The 14888-nt window shown below is 38.3% G+C and overlaps 3 protein-coding genes across 3 annotated transcripts in view; 2 read left to right on the top strand and 1 right to left on the bottom strand.

Moving 5' to 3' along the window:
* LOC123782525 (uncharacterized) overlaps positions 1-3257 on the top strand; it is a 382057-nt gene extending 378800 nt beyond the window's left edge. Inside the window, exon 2 of the transcript XR_015726920.1 lies at positions 3196-3257. The gene's annotated coding sequence lies outside the window, so the exon portion shown is untranslated. The remainder of the gene's footprint in view (positions 1-3195) is intronic.
* Positions 545-1498, bottom strand: LOC123782638 (olfactory receptor 51H1-like). The gene has a single exon (XM_045782890.1). It carries the CDS (start codon positions 1496-1498, stop codon positions 545-547), a length of 954 nt encoding a protein of 317 aa, XP_045638846.1.
* A 10464-nt stretch (positions 3258-13721) lies between the features above and the next one.
* LOC123782639 (olfactory receptor 51H1-like) lies at positions 13722-14888 on the top strand. Its single transcript, XM_045782891.2, is given in 2 exon segments — positions 13722-13867; positions 13870-14888. Coding segments are annotated over 2 exon segments (990 nt in total). The 5' UTR covers positions 13722-13731; the 3' UTR covers positions 14724-14888.

The raw sequence follows: 14888 nt of genomic DNA, 5'->3' as shown, positions 1-14888 counted from the left end.
AGAAAGGGGGCAAATTAACCATAGATGTGTCTGTTTTAATTTTATCATTGGTACTCTTCACTCAATAAATACCAAAACATAAATGCTATTTGATTCTATAACAGTTTTCTTTGCTCTATTTTAAAGAAAAAAACCAAAACAAAACAATATCTCAGAGACCCAACCCTTCAGTAGTGGTACTGGGCTTCTAGAATTCTGCTTTATATAATTATTATTTAACTGATGATTAAAGAAAGAATGTTACTTCATGTTATGTAAGTACTCATAAGTGTTATCTAGATAAGCAGGTGATAATTTATATCATTACTGATGTTCATCTCTAGTTTCAAAGAAGAAAAATTATGGTTTAATTAAATTAGATTTTGTATGTGACGCCAGATATCAAAATGTATGTATTTCGAAATGGAGTTTATACAGAACAAGAATGACCAGTGTTGTATCGTCACCCACAAGCCTTGCCCACCCTTGCATTTTACTAGCTGTGCATAACCTGGCTGCTTTGGAACTGCTGAAACTGCTGCATCTTACACTTGACTCAATTTCCCTAGGCCCTGTTCATTCTCCTCTGGAACATGTATGTGATCCTCCTCCGTATCTGCTTGGTCTTCACACTATAGACAATGGGATTGAGTACAGGGGGCAGTAACAGATAGATATTGGCCATGAGTGTGTGTACTACTGGTGATAAATGCTTTCCAAATCTGTGGATCATGGTGACACCAATGAGAGGAACATAGAAGAGGAGCACAACACAGATGTGAGAGAGGCAGGTGTTGAGGGCTTTGAGCCTTTCATCTCTGGAAGCAATGCCCAGCACGGTCTTCAGGATGAGCACATAAGAAAAGAGAATGATGAGGGCATCCAGCCCCAACGTGAAGATGACTATGATGAGGCCATAGAGACTGTTGATGCGGGTGCTGGCACAGGCTAGCCGCATTGCATCTTGGTGGAGACAGTATGAATGAGACAAGACATTGGAATGGCAAAAGGGTAGCCGCTTTATGAGGAAAGGCACAGGGAAGACCACACAGACGGCCCGGGTGAGGACAGCTATTCCAATCTTTCCAATGATGCCATGAGTGAGGATGGAAGCGTAGCGTAATGGGTCTCGGATGGCCACAAATCTGTCGAAGGCCATGGCCACTAGTACTCCTGATTCTACCACTCCAAATCCATGGATGAAAAACATCTGTGTAATGCATGCATCAAAGGGAATCTCAAAGACATTAAACCAGAAGATGCTGAGCATGGAGGGCAAGGTGGACATGGAGAGACTAACATCAGTGACAGCCAAGATGGAGAGGAAGTAGTACATAGGCTCATGGAGACTTTCATCCACCTTGATGACAGCTAAGATGGTACCATTTCCCACGAGAGTTAGTGTGTAGAGAAATCCCAGGGGAAAGGCCATCCATGCGTTTTTATCTGGCATCCCAGGGATACCTGTCAAAATGAAACTGTGGTGGCTGGGTTGTGATGCATTTGAGTTCATTGCCATGTTGTCACTGTTGGGGGAGACTGGACTCTCCCACTTAGCTTGCAGCTCCTAAGTTGAAAATATATTTTCATAGAAGATAGGTAAATGGTTTTATGAATACAGAAGAGGAACAGCAGAGGGGGCAGTTATGTTAAAAACAGCGTCTAGGAGGTTTTTGGTATCACTCCGTCCTTTTGCTTCCTAGACAATCACATGAGATGCAGCAGCGGCACCCAAGGGCTTAATAGTGTAGAGCAGTTTGCTAAACAATCAAAAAAACACTAAGCTCACACCACCACTCCACACAAATGCCTGCACACAATTCCACTGCCATCCCAAACCCATATTCATACAAATCTGTGTGTGCGTGTGTGTGTATGTGTGTGTGCACATACAGTCTCATATGCACACATATATGTGTGTGTGCATTTTTCCACATGCCTATGCATCTATGTCACTGTATTCATAATGGCCTATATTTGTAAATAAACACATTCGTGATAAAACTGTTCAAATTAATATTTAATCTTCACACATTTTAACAATTTATAGTTTTCCATAATCTCATTTTAAAGTAGCAAGCAACAGGTAATAAAGGTGGCCCAGGAACAACCACACATAGGATACGAGAGTAACCACTTATAGGATTTTATTTTGAGAATCACCTAACGTACCAGAAACTTGGGGCCATCCTTAAAAGCTCTTCCTTCATCAAACCAACATTTAACCAATTTCACACTTGCCTCCAAAACATATGAATTAAATATCCCCTCTCTGTCTTTTATACAGTCAATAAAGAGTAAAACCCATTTCTCCCAGGCTTCCTCACTGATCACCCTCCATCTAGTAGTGCCCATGCCAGTAATTCTTCATTCTGAAGCCTGAATAAACTTTTTAGATTTGGAATATGATTTATTCATCACAAGCAAAATCTCCTTTAAGGGCTTCTATTTACCTAAAACAGAGTCTCATTTCTTTATCTTAGCCCTCAAGATACAGCAGTATTCAGCCCATACTCCTATCTAGTGTCCTGCACCAACTCACATAATTTCTCTCCCCTTTGGTCTCTTCAGTCCAGCCAAAGTTGCAGTGTTTAAGTTCCTGGATTCCACTGAGATACGTTCTGATATAGGATTTCCACATATGTTCTCCCCTGTTCCTTACACATTTCTCCACCTCTCATACAGTTCCTCTTTGCCTGTCAAAGCCTATCTATCCTTCCCAAGTAAGCCTTTTCCAAATGCTCAGAGTGGTTTAAGTTTCCTTAAATTATATCTTGTTTTCACATTCTGCGCTTTTCCTTCTCCTAAGTGAGAATTATTAGTTAAATATTGCATGAGTATTTATTTAATGTCTCTCTTGCCTGCTAGAAGTTAAACTCCCCAAAAGAAAGGAATATTTATATGTTCATCACTTAATAGACCACATATTAAGCATATATTAGTATTTGCTTAAATGAAGGAATAAAATAATATGTGTTATTGTGTTAATGTGTTAAATGTAGGAATGAAATAATAAATAAATTAATATGGATGATTGAATGTCATTCTTTTTTTCAGAAGTCTTACAAATCCTCAAACTCCTCCCTGATCTTTTGCCTGTGGGTTTGGAAATCATTAACCAAGGGAAATATCTCTTTGTCTAAATTGGCACAGATAAAAGAACAACTTAGATGAAGAGCCTTTGAAAGATATCATGGTGTCTTTGTTCTCTCCTAGGTGCCTGTTATGGGAAAGGAGAAAGAAAAATCTCAAGAACTTGCCATATGCACGTGACCAGGTAGGCTTCTCTGCTCCTTCTGCCTCCTGTGCTGCTGTGAGTTGAATTGCTGTTTGTGAGACAGCACTGTGAAGTTATTTTGCAGATTCTGGTCTCTTACACATAGAGGAATCCTTGAGAGATCGCATAGTCCACTTACGAAGGTTGTGTTACGTGTTGCGAACAAACTCCAGGCCCCTCTCACAATAAATTACAATGCTCAGATCTAAACAAAACACTTCTTGTCTATCTCACCCTTTAGCTGCTCCTTGAGGAAGGGGCTTCTTTAATTCTTCCCATGTTAAGTGAGAGTCCTTCACGTGTTTGGGTCTGCCCATCCCTCATCTCAAGCAATTCTGATGGCTTTCACTTGGAAGAACCAGTTTGCTCATTCCTACTGGATGTTTTTCTTGTAAAGACTTGAAAAACCTTTGATATTCTTCAAGTCTCCAGAGCCTGTGGGAGCACGGCTGTTCTATGGAAATAGTGATTCTTGTTCTCCCAGATTCTTGTCTCTAGTGCTTTTGACTGTTTTTCTTTATCCAAATGTGTTTTACCTCATCTCCTTTTTTCCTCATTCCTATCTTTATTCTTCTTTCTCTTTTTCATTCTCCTTAAATGTTCTGCACCCTCTTTTTCTAGTTCCCAATTCATATACTTCCATCTGATCTCCCTTTCGTTCTTTCCATGCACTAGTTTCTCCCCTACAGTATGTCTTCTTCTGTCCCTAATAACAACATGTACACTTATTTTTTTCCAACTTTTCTTACCTAGACTCTTGTCATCTGCTCTTATCACTTCCTTCACCAGAATTTCTATGATGATCTAATGAAATAATGTACATAAATAATTCCACACAGCACTTGCTATGTAGAAGGCATGTAAAAATATTTTATTTTATTTTATTTTTTACAGGGAAGATTTGATTGTTTTTTAGTTTTTTAAATTTTATTACGTTATGTTAACGTCATCATACAGTACATCCTTAGTTTTTGATGTAGTGTTCCATGATTCATTATTTGCATATAACACCCAGTGCTCCATGTAATACGTGCCCTCCTTAATACCCATCACTGGGTCATGTAAAAATATTTTAAGATTAATTTATTACCTGTATCAACCTCTGTGCTCCAGTTCAGAATTAATTTGGCTTCTTTCCTTTCCTGAGGTTAGCAAACAGAGCACTTATGAAGACTTCTCAAACCTCTGGTGGTGTCTGGAACCATCACAACCCTATAACAATTTCACAACTCCTCTGAAAACATCCCTGAGGGGTGTTGTTAGCCTCCGGGCTATTCCATCATGATTTCCCTAAGGAGTCCAAACTCTTCCTTCATCTGTCAAACTGTCTTTTCTTTTGCCAACAAACCTCAAATTTTTCTTCATTTTATTTGCACTCTGTCAGCCAAGTTTGAAGAAGGATCTACTTGTCTCTTACACACACATGCACACATATTATTTATGTATATATATAATACTTGTACATATGTAATAAATATATTAAATATGTAAATAAATATAAATATGTAAAAAGGTTTGTCTCATGTTGAACCACTAAATAAATTCTAGGATTTCAGCCAGATGTTGGTCCAGGTCTTCTGACTCCAAAACCAGTCTCAGTCTCAATGATGGCATAGTGTTGTGATGTACCCTGAAATAGGGCTGGGGTCTACTGTTGTTTTGGGATGGAGAGAAGGCTTGCCTGGCCTCCATCAGAAACCTAGAGAACAAAATTCTCTGAATTTGTTGCATTCTTTGATTTCCTGGGCTGTTATTTAAATGTATTAAATATAATTTCTTTCATTTGTTTTAATGAATTTTTCTGTAATGATGCTTTTTCATCATTGAGGTAATTCTCAAAATTACATAAACAGCTAGTTATTCCATCAATGTGTGCTTTTGTGTGGTGAGTCCTTAAATTATCCACAGACCCTATCCACCACCTCTTCATGCCCCATTGATCTCATCTTTCTTCCTTCATAGGCATATTTACATTATAACAGCAGAAAACTAAAGCCAGATATGAATAATTCTCATGATGATGCTTTTATTCCAGGCGCATTAGAGAATGTATTGTAGAAGTTTATGTAGTTTTAATTTCTAAACCAATTTCTTTCCCAGTGTGTTTTACAACCTATAGGAAACCACCTATTCAATAAACATTAAGAGCTAGTGCTTTCTAATAAGTGTTTCTGTGTATTTTTACATTAGTTTGGACTATGTTTAGAAATCTATGATTATCTGTATATTTATAGTTTTACATGATCCGACATGTGAGATGTGTGTGTATGTATAATTTCTATAGATGAGTTTTTACTCTTTTTAAACTATCTTTAAGCATCCCAAGCCATTAAGGGTAAGGAGTTAAAAGACCAATTCTTTTCCCTTAAGGATTTTCAAGTTTGTGAGAGTGCTAATGCTCCCCAATCTCTTTGAAGTACTTTTATAAACAGTAATATACACACAAAGTGCTTGTTGCGAACCTTCTGAGTCTTTTAACTGGTGGCTTGACTCCTCTGAGGACATTATGATTTGCCTCATTCATAGCTATAGAAACTGATGTTGCTTGTAGCCTAACCTCTTCCAGGAAGACTCCCAGATCATCCTAACAATCAGAGTTTCCTAATTATCTGGAACTTTATTTTATCAAGGATCTAACTTTCCAGATACAAAATGGCAAAGTTCAGCAGAAAATAGAGTCTGTGAAGTCTGATATACCTTGCTTAAAACCAAGTTTAATTTTCAGTTGTTTGATCTAGAGAAAGTCATGAAACCTCCTATTCATTCAACATTTCCTTGTCATCTATTATAAATGACTTCTTCTGGTTAAGTTCGCCTATTCCCTCATCTCCCCATCTGAACTTATAGAGCCCAGGGTGCTAGAAGAAATCATACAACCCCGTCGACTCATACCAAATAGCTCACGTAACTCCTTCTGTGCTTTCGATCATACTTAATGACTCTTCTCCCACTCCCTTACGTCTTACCCAGATCCTTATTCTTTGTTGCTGACTTCACTTCCTACTTCATTAAGAAAACTGAAACAATCAGAAAACAATATCCAGTGCCCTAAGTTACATTTACTCACCTAAGAGAGTCAAATATATGCTGACTTCTCAGTTACCTTATATAAGCTAGATGAAATAGTCATGCTCTTTTCTAAAGCCGATTCTTCCAATTTTGCACTATTCTTCTCCCGTGTCTACTCGGGAACATCACTGCGGCAAGTTTTTCTTTCTTTCTTTCTTTCTTTCTTTCTTTCTTTCTTTCTTTCTTTCTTTCTTTCTTTCTTTCTTTCTTTCTTTCTTTCTTTCTTTCTCTTCTCTTTCTTTCTTTCTTTCTTTCTTTCTTTCTTTCTTTCTTTCTTTCTTTCTTTCTTTCTTTCTTTCTCTTTCTTTTTTTCTTTCTTTCCTTTTCTTACCTCTCTTCCTTACCGTAAAGTTTTTACCCTCTACTTGATTATTTATATGAACATCAAACATAATGTCATGTTTTCCATCAGAAAAAGGTGTTTCCGCCATAGCTTCAGGTAAGGACACCATTCTCTCACCATTGATTTTTTTTTTCTTTTTTTTTTTTTTTTGTAAGTAGTTTTTATCAGGTCGGATTCAGCTAAAAAACCAACAGCTGTGCTGCCAGAGTGCGGCCTCAACTTGAGGTGGAGGGAAAAGACAACTGAGCCTGTTAGCTAAAAGAGGCAAACTTAGTAGGAAATAAACACAATGCTGGCAGTTTCAGTTTGCAGTTAGGGCTCCAGAGAGTCATTTAACCGGGAGAACCTGGAAATTGCAGCCATGGAAGGGTGAAATAGCTTTGTATGCAACGCTGGCTTTGTAAGAAACTACAAACATGTTGGTGAAACCCAAGAAAACCTGCTAGAAAGTAAAAGTAATTGGGTGTTTGGAAACCAATTGAATAAGTATGCTCCCCAAATATCATGCAGATCAATCAGCAAAGTGTTTCTGGCTTGAGGTGTGTTGGCATGTCACCAAGATGTACAGACACATGGGCAACTCATAGGAAGGCAGGCTGAAAAATGAAATAAAAATAATCTGAGAAGACACATCAGTGGCTGCACTTAGCAAGAGAGATTTCTTGTGGGAATGTGGGTGTCACAGTTTAAATTCAGACAAGTTACTAAAAATTAACAAAAAGAAAAGAAAAGAATAACAAAAACACAGCAACCCTTTGAAAAACAATTAAAACCTAGGGTGGCTGTGCTATAATATTTAAGACATTTAGCTTTCAAAAAAAACCTCTGAGACTTTCAAAGAAATAGGAAAGCTTGAACCATAATCAAGAAAAACAGCAAACAATAGAATCTGATTTCTAAAGGACCCACGTGTTGATTTTAGCAGACAAATAATTCAAAGAATCTATTATAAATGCATTCAAAGAATTAAAGAAAATTATGTTCAAGTAATTAAAGAAAATACAATGGTAAATGATCGAATGAATAAGGAAACTCCATAGAGGAAAGGAAATTACAGGAAAGAAACAAAAGAATTTAAAAAATTATAATAAACTGAAATTTTAAAAGATCAATACATGGACTCAGCAGATTTGAGGAAGTGGAAGAAGGAGTCTGTGAACTTGAAGACAAATAGAGAAGTCTCAAGTTCAAATAATATAGAGAAAAATATTGAAGAAAAATGACCAGTCTCATATTTGTGGGGGACATCGACATACCAACATATGTATATTGGTAGGTCCAGAAGAAGAAAGCAAAGTAACAGAATCAATATTTGAAGATACAATGTTAAAAACTTTATGTATTTAACAACAACAAAAAGTCCACATGTCTAAGAGGCTCAAGAAACCTTAATTAGAATAAATACAAAGATACTAACACATAGAAACATCATAATCAAACTGCCAAAAGCCCTAGACTGATAATGGCAGAAGAAAATGACTAATCAAGTTATAGGCTAAAAAAACTTGAAATAATTCCTGACTTTTTATCAGGAAAATAATGGAGACTGGAAAGCAGTCGAACAGCATAGTCAAAGTTTTGAAAAAAAAAAAAAGCAGTCAACCATTAAAATGGTACAATAAAAATCTTTAACATGATAGAAGACAATAAAGGAGAAAAGAACGAACCAAAAAAAGACTGAAACATATAAAAAACAAATATCAACATGACAGATAAAATCTAACCAAATCAATAGTCACATTAAACTAGAATTCTTATACATTGCTGTTGTGAGTATAAAATGGTTCAGCCGCAAGCAGTTGGACATTTTCTTCCAAATTAGAGAACCACCTATCATACTACCCAGTAATTCCTTTTCTAGATATCTGCCCAAACATGTCCATACAAAGACTATATGCTAATGTTTGCAGCAACATTATTCATAATAGTCAAAAGTGGTAAACAACCCAAATGTATTTCAACTACCAAATGAGTAAATAAATATGTTTTACCCATACAATGACATACTACTCAGGAAGGAAAAGGAACAAGCCATGAATATATTTAGCAGCATGGATAAAACTCAAAACATTATATTAAGTGGGAGAAGCCAGACACAAAAGACAACATATTTTATGATTTCATTTATATGAAATTTCTAGTAAAGGCAAACTATAAAAATAGGGAGCATATCTGTGGTTTCTTGGAGCTGGAGACAGGCCCAGGGCTGACCTCCAACCACCATCAAGGAATCATTTTATGTAATGGAAGTTTTAAGACTGTTTTGGGGTAATAGTTTCACAATTGTATAAATTTACTAAAACTCTTCAATTTGTACACTTAAAATGGAACAATTCTATGATTTGTAAATTATACTGTAACAAAGCAAGACAAGAGAGAAAATTTTTAAAAAATCGTTAGGAGACTATTTCTCTATTCTACAAGAGGTCATGGTAACTTTGCTGGCACGGTAGAAACGAAGATGAAGGGAATTTGACGTACGTGAACTATATTTTGGTTTGGACTCAATAGGTCTTGGTAGCGGGTTAAATATAAGGAAGAGGGTAAGAAAAGATCTGGAATTTTGACTTGGGCAACTGGGTGGATTGTGGTATGGTTAGTGTTATTTATTGAAATTACCTAGAAGCAAAGAGGAAGAAGTTTTGTTTTTGTTTTACAGTATTTCACTATGCTAATTTTAAGTTTCCTATTTGATATCCACATGGAATTATCAAGTAGGAATTGTCTAGAGATAAAGACAGAATTCAGGCCTGCACATATGCTTTTGGGGGTAATTGACATATAGAGATATTAAATCAGTAGAATTTAATAACATCACTCAGTGAGAGTGGGATTAAAGTACAGGGTAAAAGACCAAATAAGAGACACACTAACATTTAGTGATGTAGGAGGAAGATAAACCATCAAAGGATATTCAAGAGGGGAAATTAAAGCAGGAGGAAAACATGATGTCACACACAAAAAAATCAGAAATGAAAGTAACTCAACATGGAGGCAACTTTCCACCGTTTCGAATCCTGCTGAAAAGGAGAGAAAGGTGAGGAATGTTTTCTGGGTTTAGCAATAAGCAGGCCATTGGAGACACCTGCAAAGATGCTTTCAGTGGTGAAGTAAAGAACTCTCACGAAAGTGAATTGAGGAGAGAATGGGAAGTGCATGGAAACAGGACTACAGACCAAAACGCTGAAAGGCTTTACTATGAAGCTGAGGAAGGAATGAGACAGTAGTAACTACGAGGAAACATGAATGAACTTTTCTTTTACATTTTTTTCTTTCTTGCTTGCTGGCTTTTTTGCTTGCTTGCTTGCTTTCCTTCGTTCCTTCCTTCCTCTCTCTCTCCCCTGTCTCTGTCTCTGTCTCTCTCTTCCTCTCTTTTAGAGAGAATTGTAAAGACTAGGCACGAAAGTATATTTGCGTTCTGGTATAGCTAGTGAGGTGCCATTGACACGGGACTGAGACAGTCTGTATTTGGATGGTTGCCACCACAGGTTTGCATTAGGGAAAATTTGGTCCTCTGAGATCAAGACAGAGAAGGCCAAAATGCCCAGAAGCCTGAGATTATATAGCTGTTGGCCCTCAGGATATCTCCAGGAAGACTGATGTTCTGTCTGTAGAGGAACACGTCAGAGGGCATTCTGGATTAGAGTGCTGCAGGTTTTAAATCTCTGGCTGTTCTGCTATGGTGGCCAGCATCAGAAATGACTCTCATCTCCTAGACTAGGCTTTGGGTGAGTTGGGGAACAAACTGAGGCCTGGGTAGTGCTTTCTCTGAGGATGCTTTCACAGAATGGAGGGGACTGTGGTTACGGACAATTCATAGAGAAATCTTTAGAGGTCAGGACAGAGAGGTTGAGTGGAGGAGATCAGGTCTGTTAAGCCCAGCGTACTCTTTGGTCTGGACTTTGAATTTGATGGCAGAAGTTGTCCCTGTGGCAAAAAGCTTATCATCTCCTATAGGACTAAATAGAACTTCATCGCATAATGTTCCGAGCACCTGGATTTAAGTTTCATTTTTTGGATTTGAGTCAAGTTAATTAACTTCTCTGACTCTTTTTTACTCATGCATACTGACAACAGTTCTATTCCAATAAAGTTTTTTAGTCATTAAAAGAGATAGTATATGTAAAGAGCTAAAAATAGAGGCTGGAGCATAAATAAGCATTTAATAAATATTAGTTTTTTATTATTAAAGTACTAAAATAATTGAAACTGCCCGCCCATTATCCTTTGCATTGTTTCTCTACATCATGGTATAAAGCGATTGCTCATGATTTCTATATATCTATAAAGAGCCTAGAATCCTCAGTTGCAGCAAGAATTTTTTCAGCAAGAATTATTTTTCCACTTCCTTCATGTTTTTCATTACAATAGAAATAACAATTTGAACTGTACATACAAAGAATTCAATAATGAGTATGTTATTCTTTCTACCAAAGGCTAATTAGAGAAACAAGAGCCTGCAAATTTGTGCCCTTCCCTCAGTCCAGGCTCTAGGCAAATAGCAAATATATTCCTTCCCCAGGTGAAAGACTAGTCCATGGCTCCTACAGAGGACAAATCCAAAGGGCCAGAACTGTGCTTCAGCCTGCAGCTCAGACACTTTAAGAAAGACTATATTATGCTCAGTCCTGTCCTCCGGAGAACAGCTCTTCCACTTGGCTGCCTGGGTGGAAAAGAGCATTGAACTGTAGTTCCACAGTGAAAGAAGAGAAAGACTCTTGTTACCTATGTTCTCCTCCACCTCCATCGCCACATATGCTCCATAAGCCACAGAAGCTCCTGCCCTTTTGCTGTGAGGAAACTTCAGGTTTGATTCTGTCCATGGTCTGTCACTGGCATTGACAGAGACAGAGTTAGGCTGAGTCCAGCTGGGGAAACAAGCTGGACATACTGACCTGCCTGTAAAGTATGTCTTCATTTAACCCCAGGAGCACATTCCACTCCTGGTTCTGCTCTTGTTTTTCATGTGTTCTTTGATAAGGAAAGAAGTTGCTCCTTTGGTCCTCTGATTACCATAGCATGCCTAGTACTTAGTAGGCATTTGACAAATATGAAGCCATTAATCAAAAAATTAATTAAACATGAAAAACCCTTCATGAGTTCTTTAGATCTTACGGAATCAAGAGGTTAGTTTGGGGGTGCCTGGGTAGTTCAATCGAGTAAGGCTCTGACTCTTGATTTTTGGCTCAGGTCATGATCTCAGGGTTGTGAGATCAAGCCTCATGTGGGGCTCCACTCTGGGTGTAAGATTCTCTCTCTCCCTCTGTTCCTTCCCTTGCTCTCTCTCTAAAAAATTAATAAATAGAAGAGCCTAGTTTGTAATCCTCCTCTCTGCTGGTCGTTGGGATTGAGCTCCTCAGATGGTCAGTGTGGTGTTGCTTTGGGGTTCTAGTCCCTCGGAATCAATTATCCTTATTCTTTTCTTCCTCTTACCTGATATTCACTACTCCTGACTGCTACTAGCATATCATTCTTTCATCTCCGGCTTATCTAGGACCTGCTTCCAATAAATCCTTTACAGTAAGCATTCATAATTAAATGCAGGATCACTGAGCACAGATCCCTAGAAGTTCCCACCTTGTGCATTGCAACAGCCACTACCTGCAAGCCACCAGTTTTCAGTGTTGGGCTAAACTGGCTGAGGGATGGAGAGATTTAGGTAGTACAGAATTTGATCAAAATATATAACTAATAGGGCGCCTGGGTGGCTCAGTCCGTTAAGCAGCTGCCTTCGGCTCAGGTCATGGTCTTAGCGTCCTGGGACCGAGCCCCACATCGGGCTTCCTGCTCAGCAGGGAGCCTGCTTCTCCCTCTGCCTCTGCCTGCCGCTCTGCCTACTTGTGATCTCTCTCTCTCTCTCTCTGTCAAATAAATAAATAAAATCTTAAATAAATAAATAAATAAATAAATAAATAAATAAATAAATAAATAAAATCTTAAATAAATAAATAAATATATATATATATATATATATATATATATATATATATATATATATATATATATATATATATATAACAAATATATGGGTAGGTAGATAAACTTAGCAACGTATTAATAGATTCCATGGCTTATAAATATCTTGAGAGACAGTTTTCACAGTTAACCAGACATTACAAAATTTATAGATCAGCGGATGAACATTTCTTGGCTCTCAGTCCCCTTCCTTCATCTTCAGCGGTCATGCTGTCTTTCTCATGCTTCTATCTCTCTGGTTCTCCGCAGCTGGGGAAATTTCTTCAATTTTAAGGACTCATGATTAGATTTGGCCTACCTTGGTAATCCAGGATAATCTTCTCCTTTTGAGATCCTTAGCTTTAATCACATCTGCAAAATCTCTTTTGCTGTGTAAGCTAACATATTCATAGTTTTCAAGAATTAGGATGTGAACATCCTTGGAGGACTTTATTCTGCCTGCCATAATGGGTCCTTCTAAAGTTTTTTTTGGCAGCCAGAGTAACTTCTCCCTCCATCACCTGCTGCAAGCTCAGGTCCTTTTAGTACCCACACACTCCCAGGAATGCAGAAGGTTAGAGCTTTACAGTTCTAGAAGAGTATCTTTCTTCCTCTGTCCCACATCATGCAGGCGGAAAAATTGAGTCCCAACAAGCATAATGTCTAAATCACCACAATTTAAGATCACAGTCAAGATACAGACACATACACACATCTGCATATCTGTGTTTAAGAACAACCTTTATGTCACATTTTTGCTCGCTTACACGTCCTTTCTGGTTATTGGCATCAGTGTTCATTACCCACATAAATGTACAATATAAAATTCTTCCTTAGCAGGGAAGCAAATCAGCTAACTCCTTGATGTTTCTGGATGAATTATATCCCCACTGGGTGCAGGCGTTGATTGAAGTTTTTCATTTTTCTTTCTCCTAAGTGTATTTTTGCATGTGATGGTCACTGATTTATTGCCTCATGGGGTAGGACAATCAGTTTCTCTATCAGATTGTGAATATAAATGTATTAGAATAATATTTAAGTCACTCCTTCTTATGGCTACTATCTCAATACTTACAGCCACTGATTCTAACTGAAGCTGTTTGACTTAATGAATTCTTCTCTTTTTGCCCGGTCAGACCTTCATTCCACTATGTTACCATTCAACCAAACTACTGATAGCCACCAGACCTTCACCTTGACTGGGATTCCAGGAATGCCAGAGAAAGACTTATGGACGGCCTTGCCCTCTGCCTTCTTTGCAGTACCACGTTCTTAGGTAATGTCATCATCCTTGTTGTCATCAAGGTTGAGCGAAGTCTCCATGAACCTATGTATTATTTTCTGGCTATGCTAGCTGCCACTGACCTCAGCCTTTCACTTTCTTCCATGCCCACCATGATTAGTGTTCACTGGTTCAACTGGCGCTCAATCACCCTTGATGCCTGCATCACTCAGATGTTCTTTATCCATACCTTTGGGGGAGTGGAATCAGGTGTTCTGGTTGCCATGGCCTTTGATCGCTTTGTGGCTATTCGCTTCCCTTTGCACTATGCTACCATTCTCACTCATGGAGTCATCGGCAAGATTGGAGCAATAGTCCTGCTACGAAGTGTGGGTGCAGTGCTCCCTGTACCTTTTCTCATCAAAAGGCTACCTTTCTGCCACTCCAATATCCTTTCCCATGCATACTGCCTCCATCAGGATGCCATGAGGCTTGCCTGCGCTGACACCCGTGTCAATAGCATCTATGGCCTGCTGGCTGTGATCTTCATCATTGTACTGGATGCCTTGATCCTTTTGATTTCTTACTTTCTAATCCTTCAGGCAGTACTGGGCATTGCTTCCCGAGAACAGAGACTCAAAGCTCTCAACACCTGCTTCTCTCATGTCTGTGCAGTATTGCTCTTCTATGTGCCTCTCATTGGCATGACTCTGATTCACCGCTTTGGGAAGCACTTGTCACCAATAGTACACACTCTTATGGCCAATGTCTACCTGCTACTCCCACCTGTGCTCAATCCTGTCGTATACAGTGTTAGGACCAAGCAGATCCGGCAGCGGATTGTCCAAGTGTTCTGTGGGGACAGGATTGGCCCTTAATGGCATCTATGTGTTCCGTGCAGATGCAATCAAGTGATGGAAGAGTATCAAATGTAGCACTGTCCAATAGAGTTTCCTGAAGTGATGGAAATGTTCTAAATCTCTGTTGTTTAATGCAATAACCACTAGCTACACATACTATTGAACACTTTAAACTTTGATAGT

Source organism: Ursus americanus, chromosome 16, assembly GCF_024610735.1.
Source record: "Ursus americanus isolate L20-20 chromosome 16, mUrsAme1.1.p, whole genome shotgun sequence".
In the NCBI taxonomy this organism is placed as follows: Eukaryota; Metazoa; Chordata; class Mammalia; order Carnivora; family Ursidae; genus Ursus; species Ursus americanus.
The sequence above is the reverse complement of the archived record's forward strand: the minus strand, read 5'-3'. Positions and strand labels throughout refer to the sequence as shown.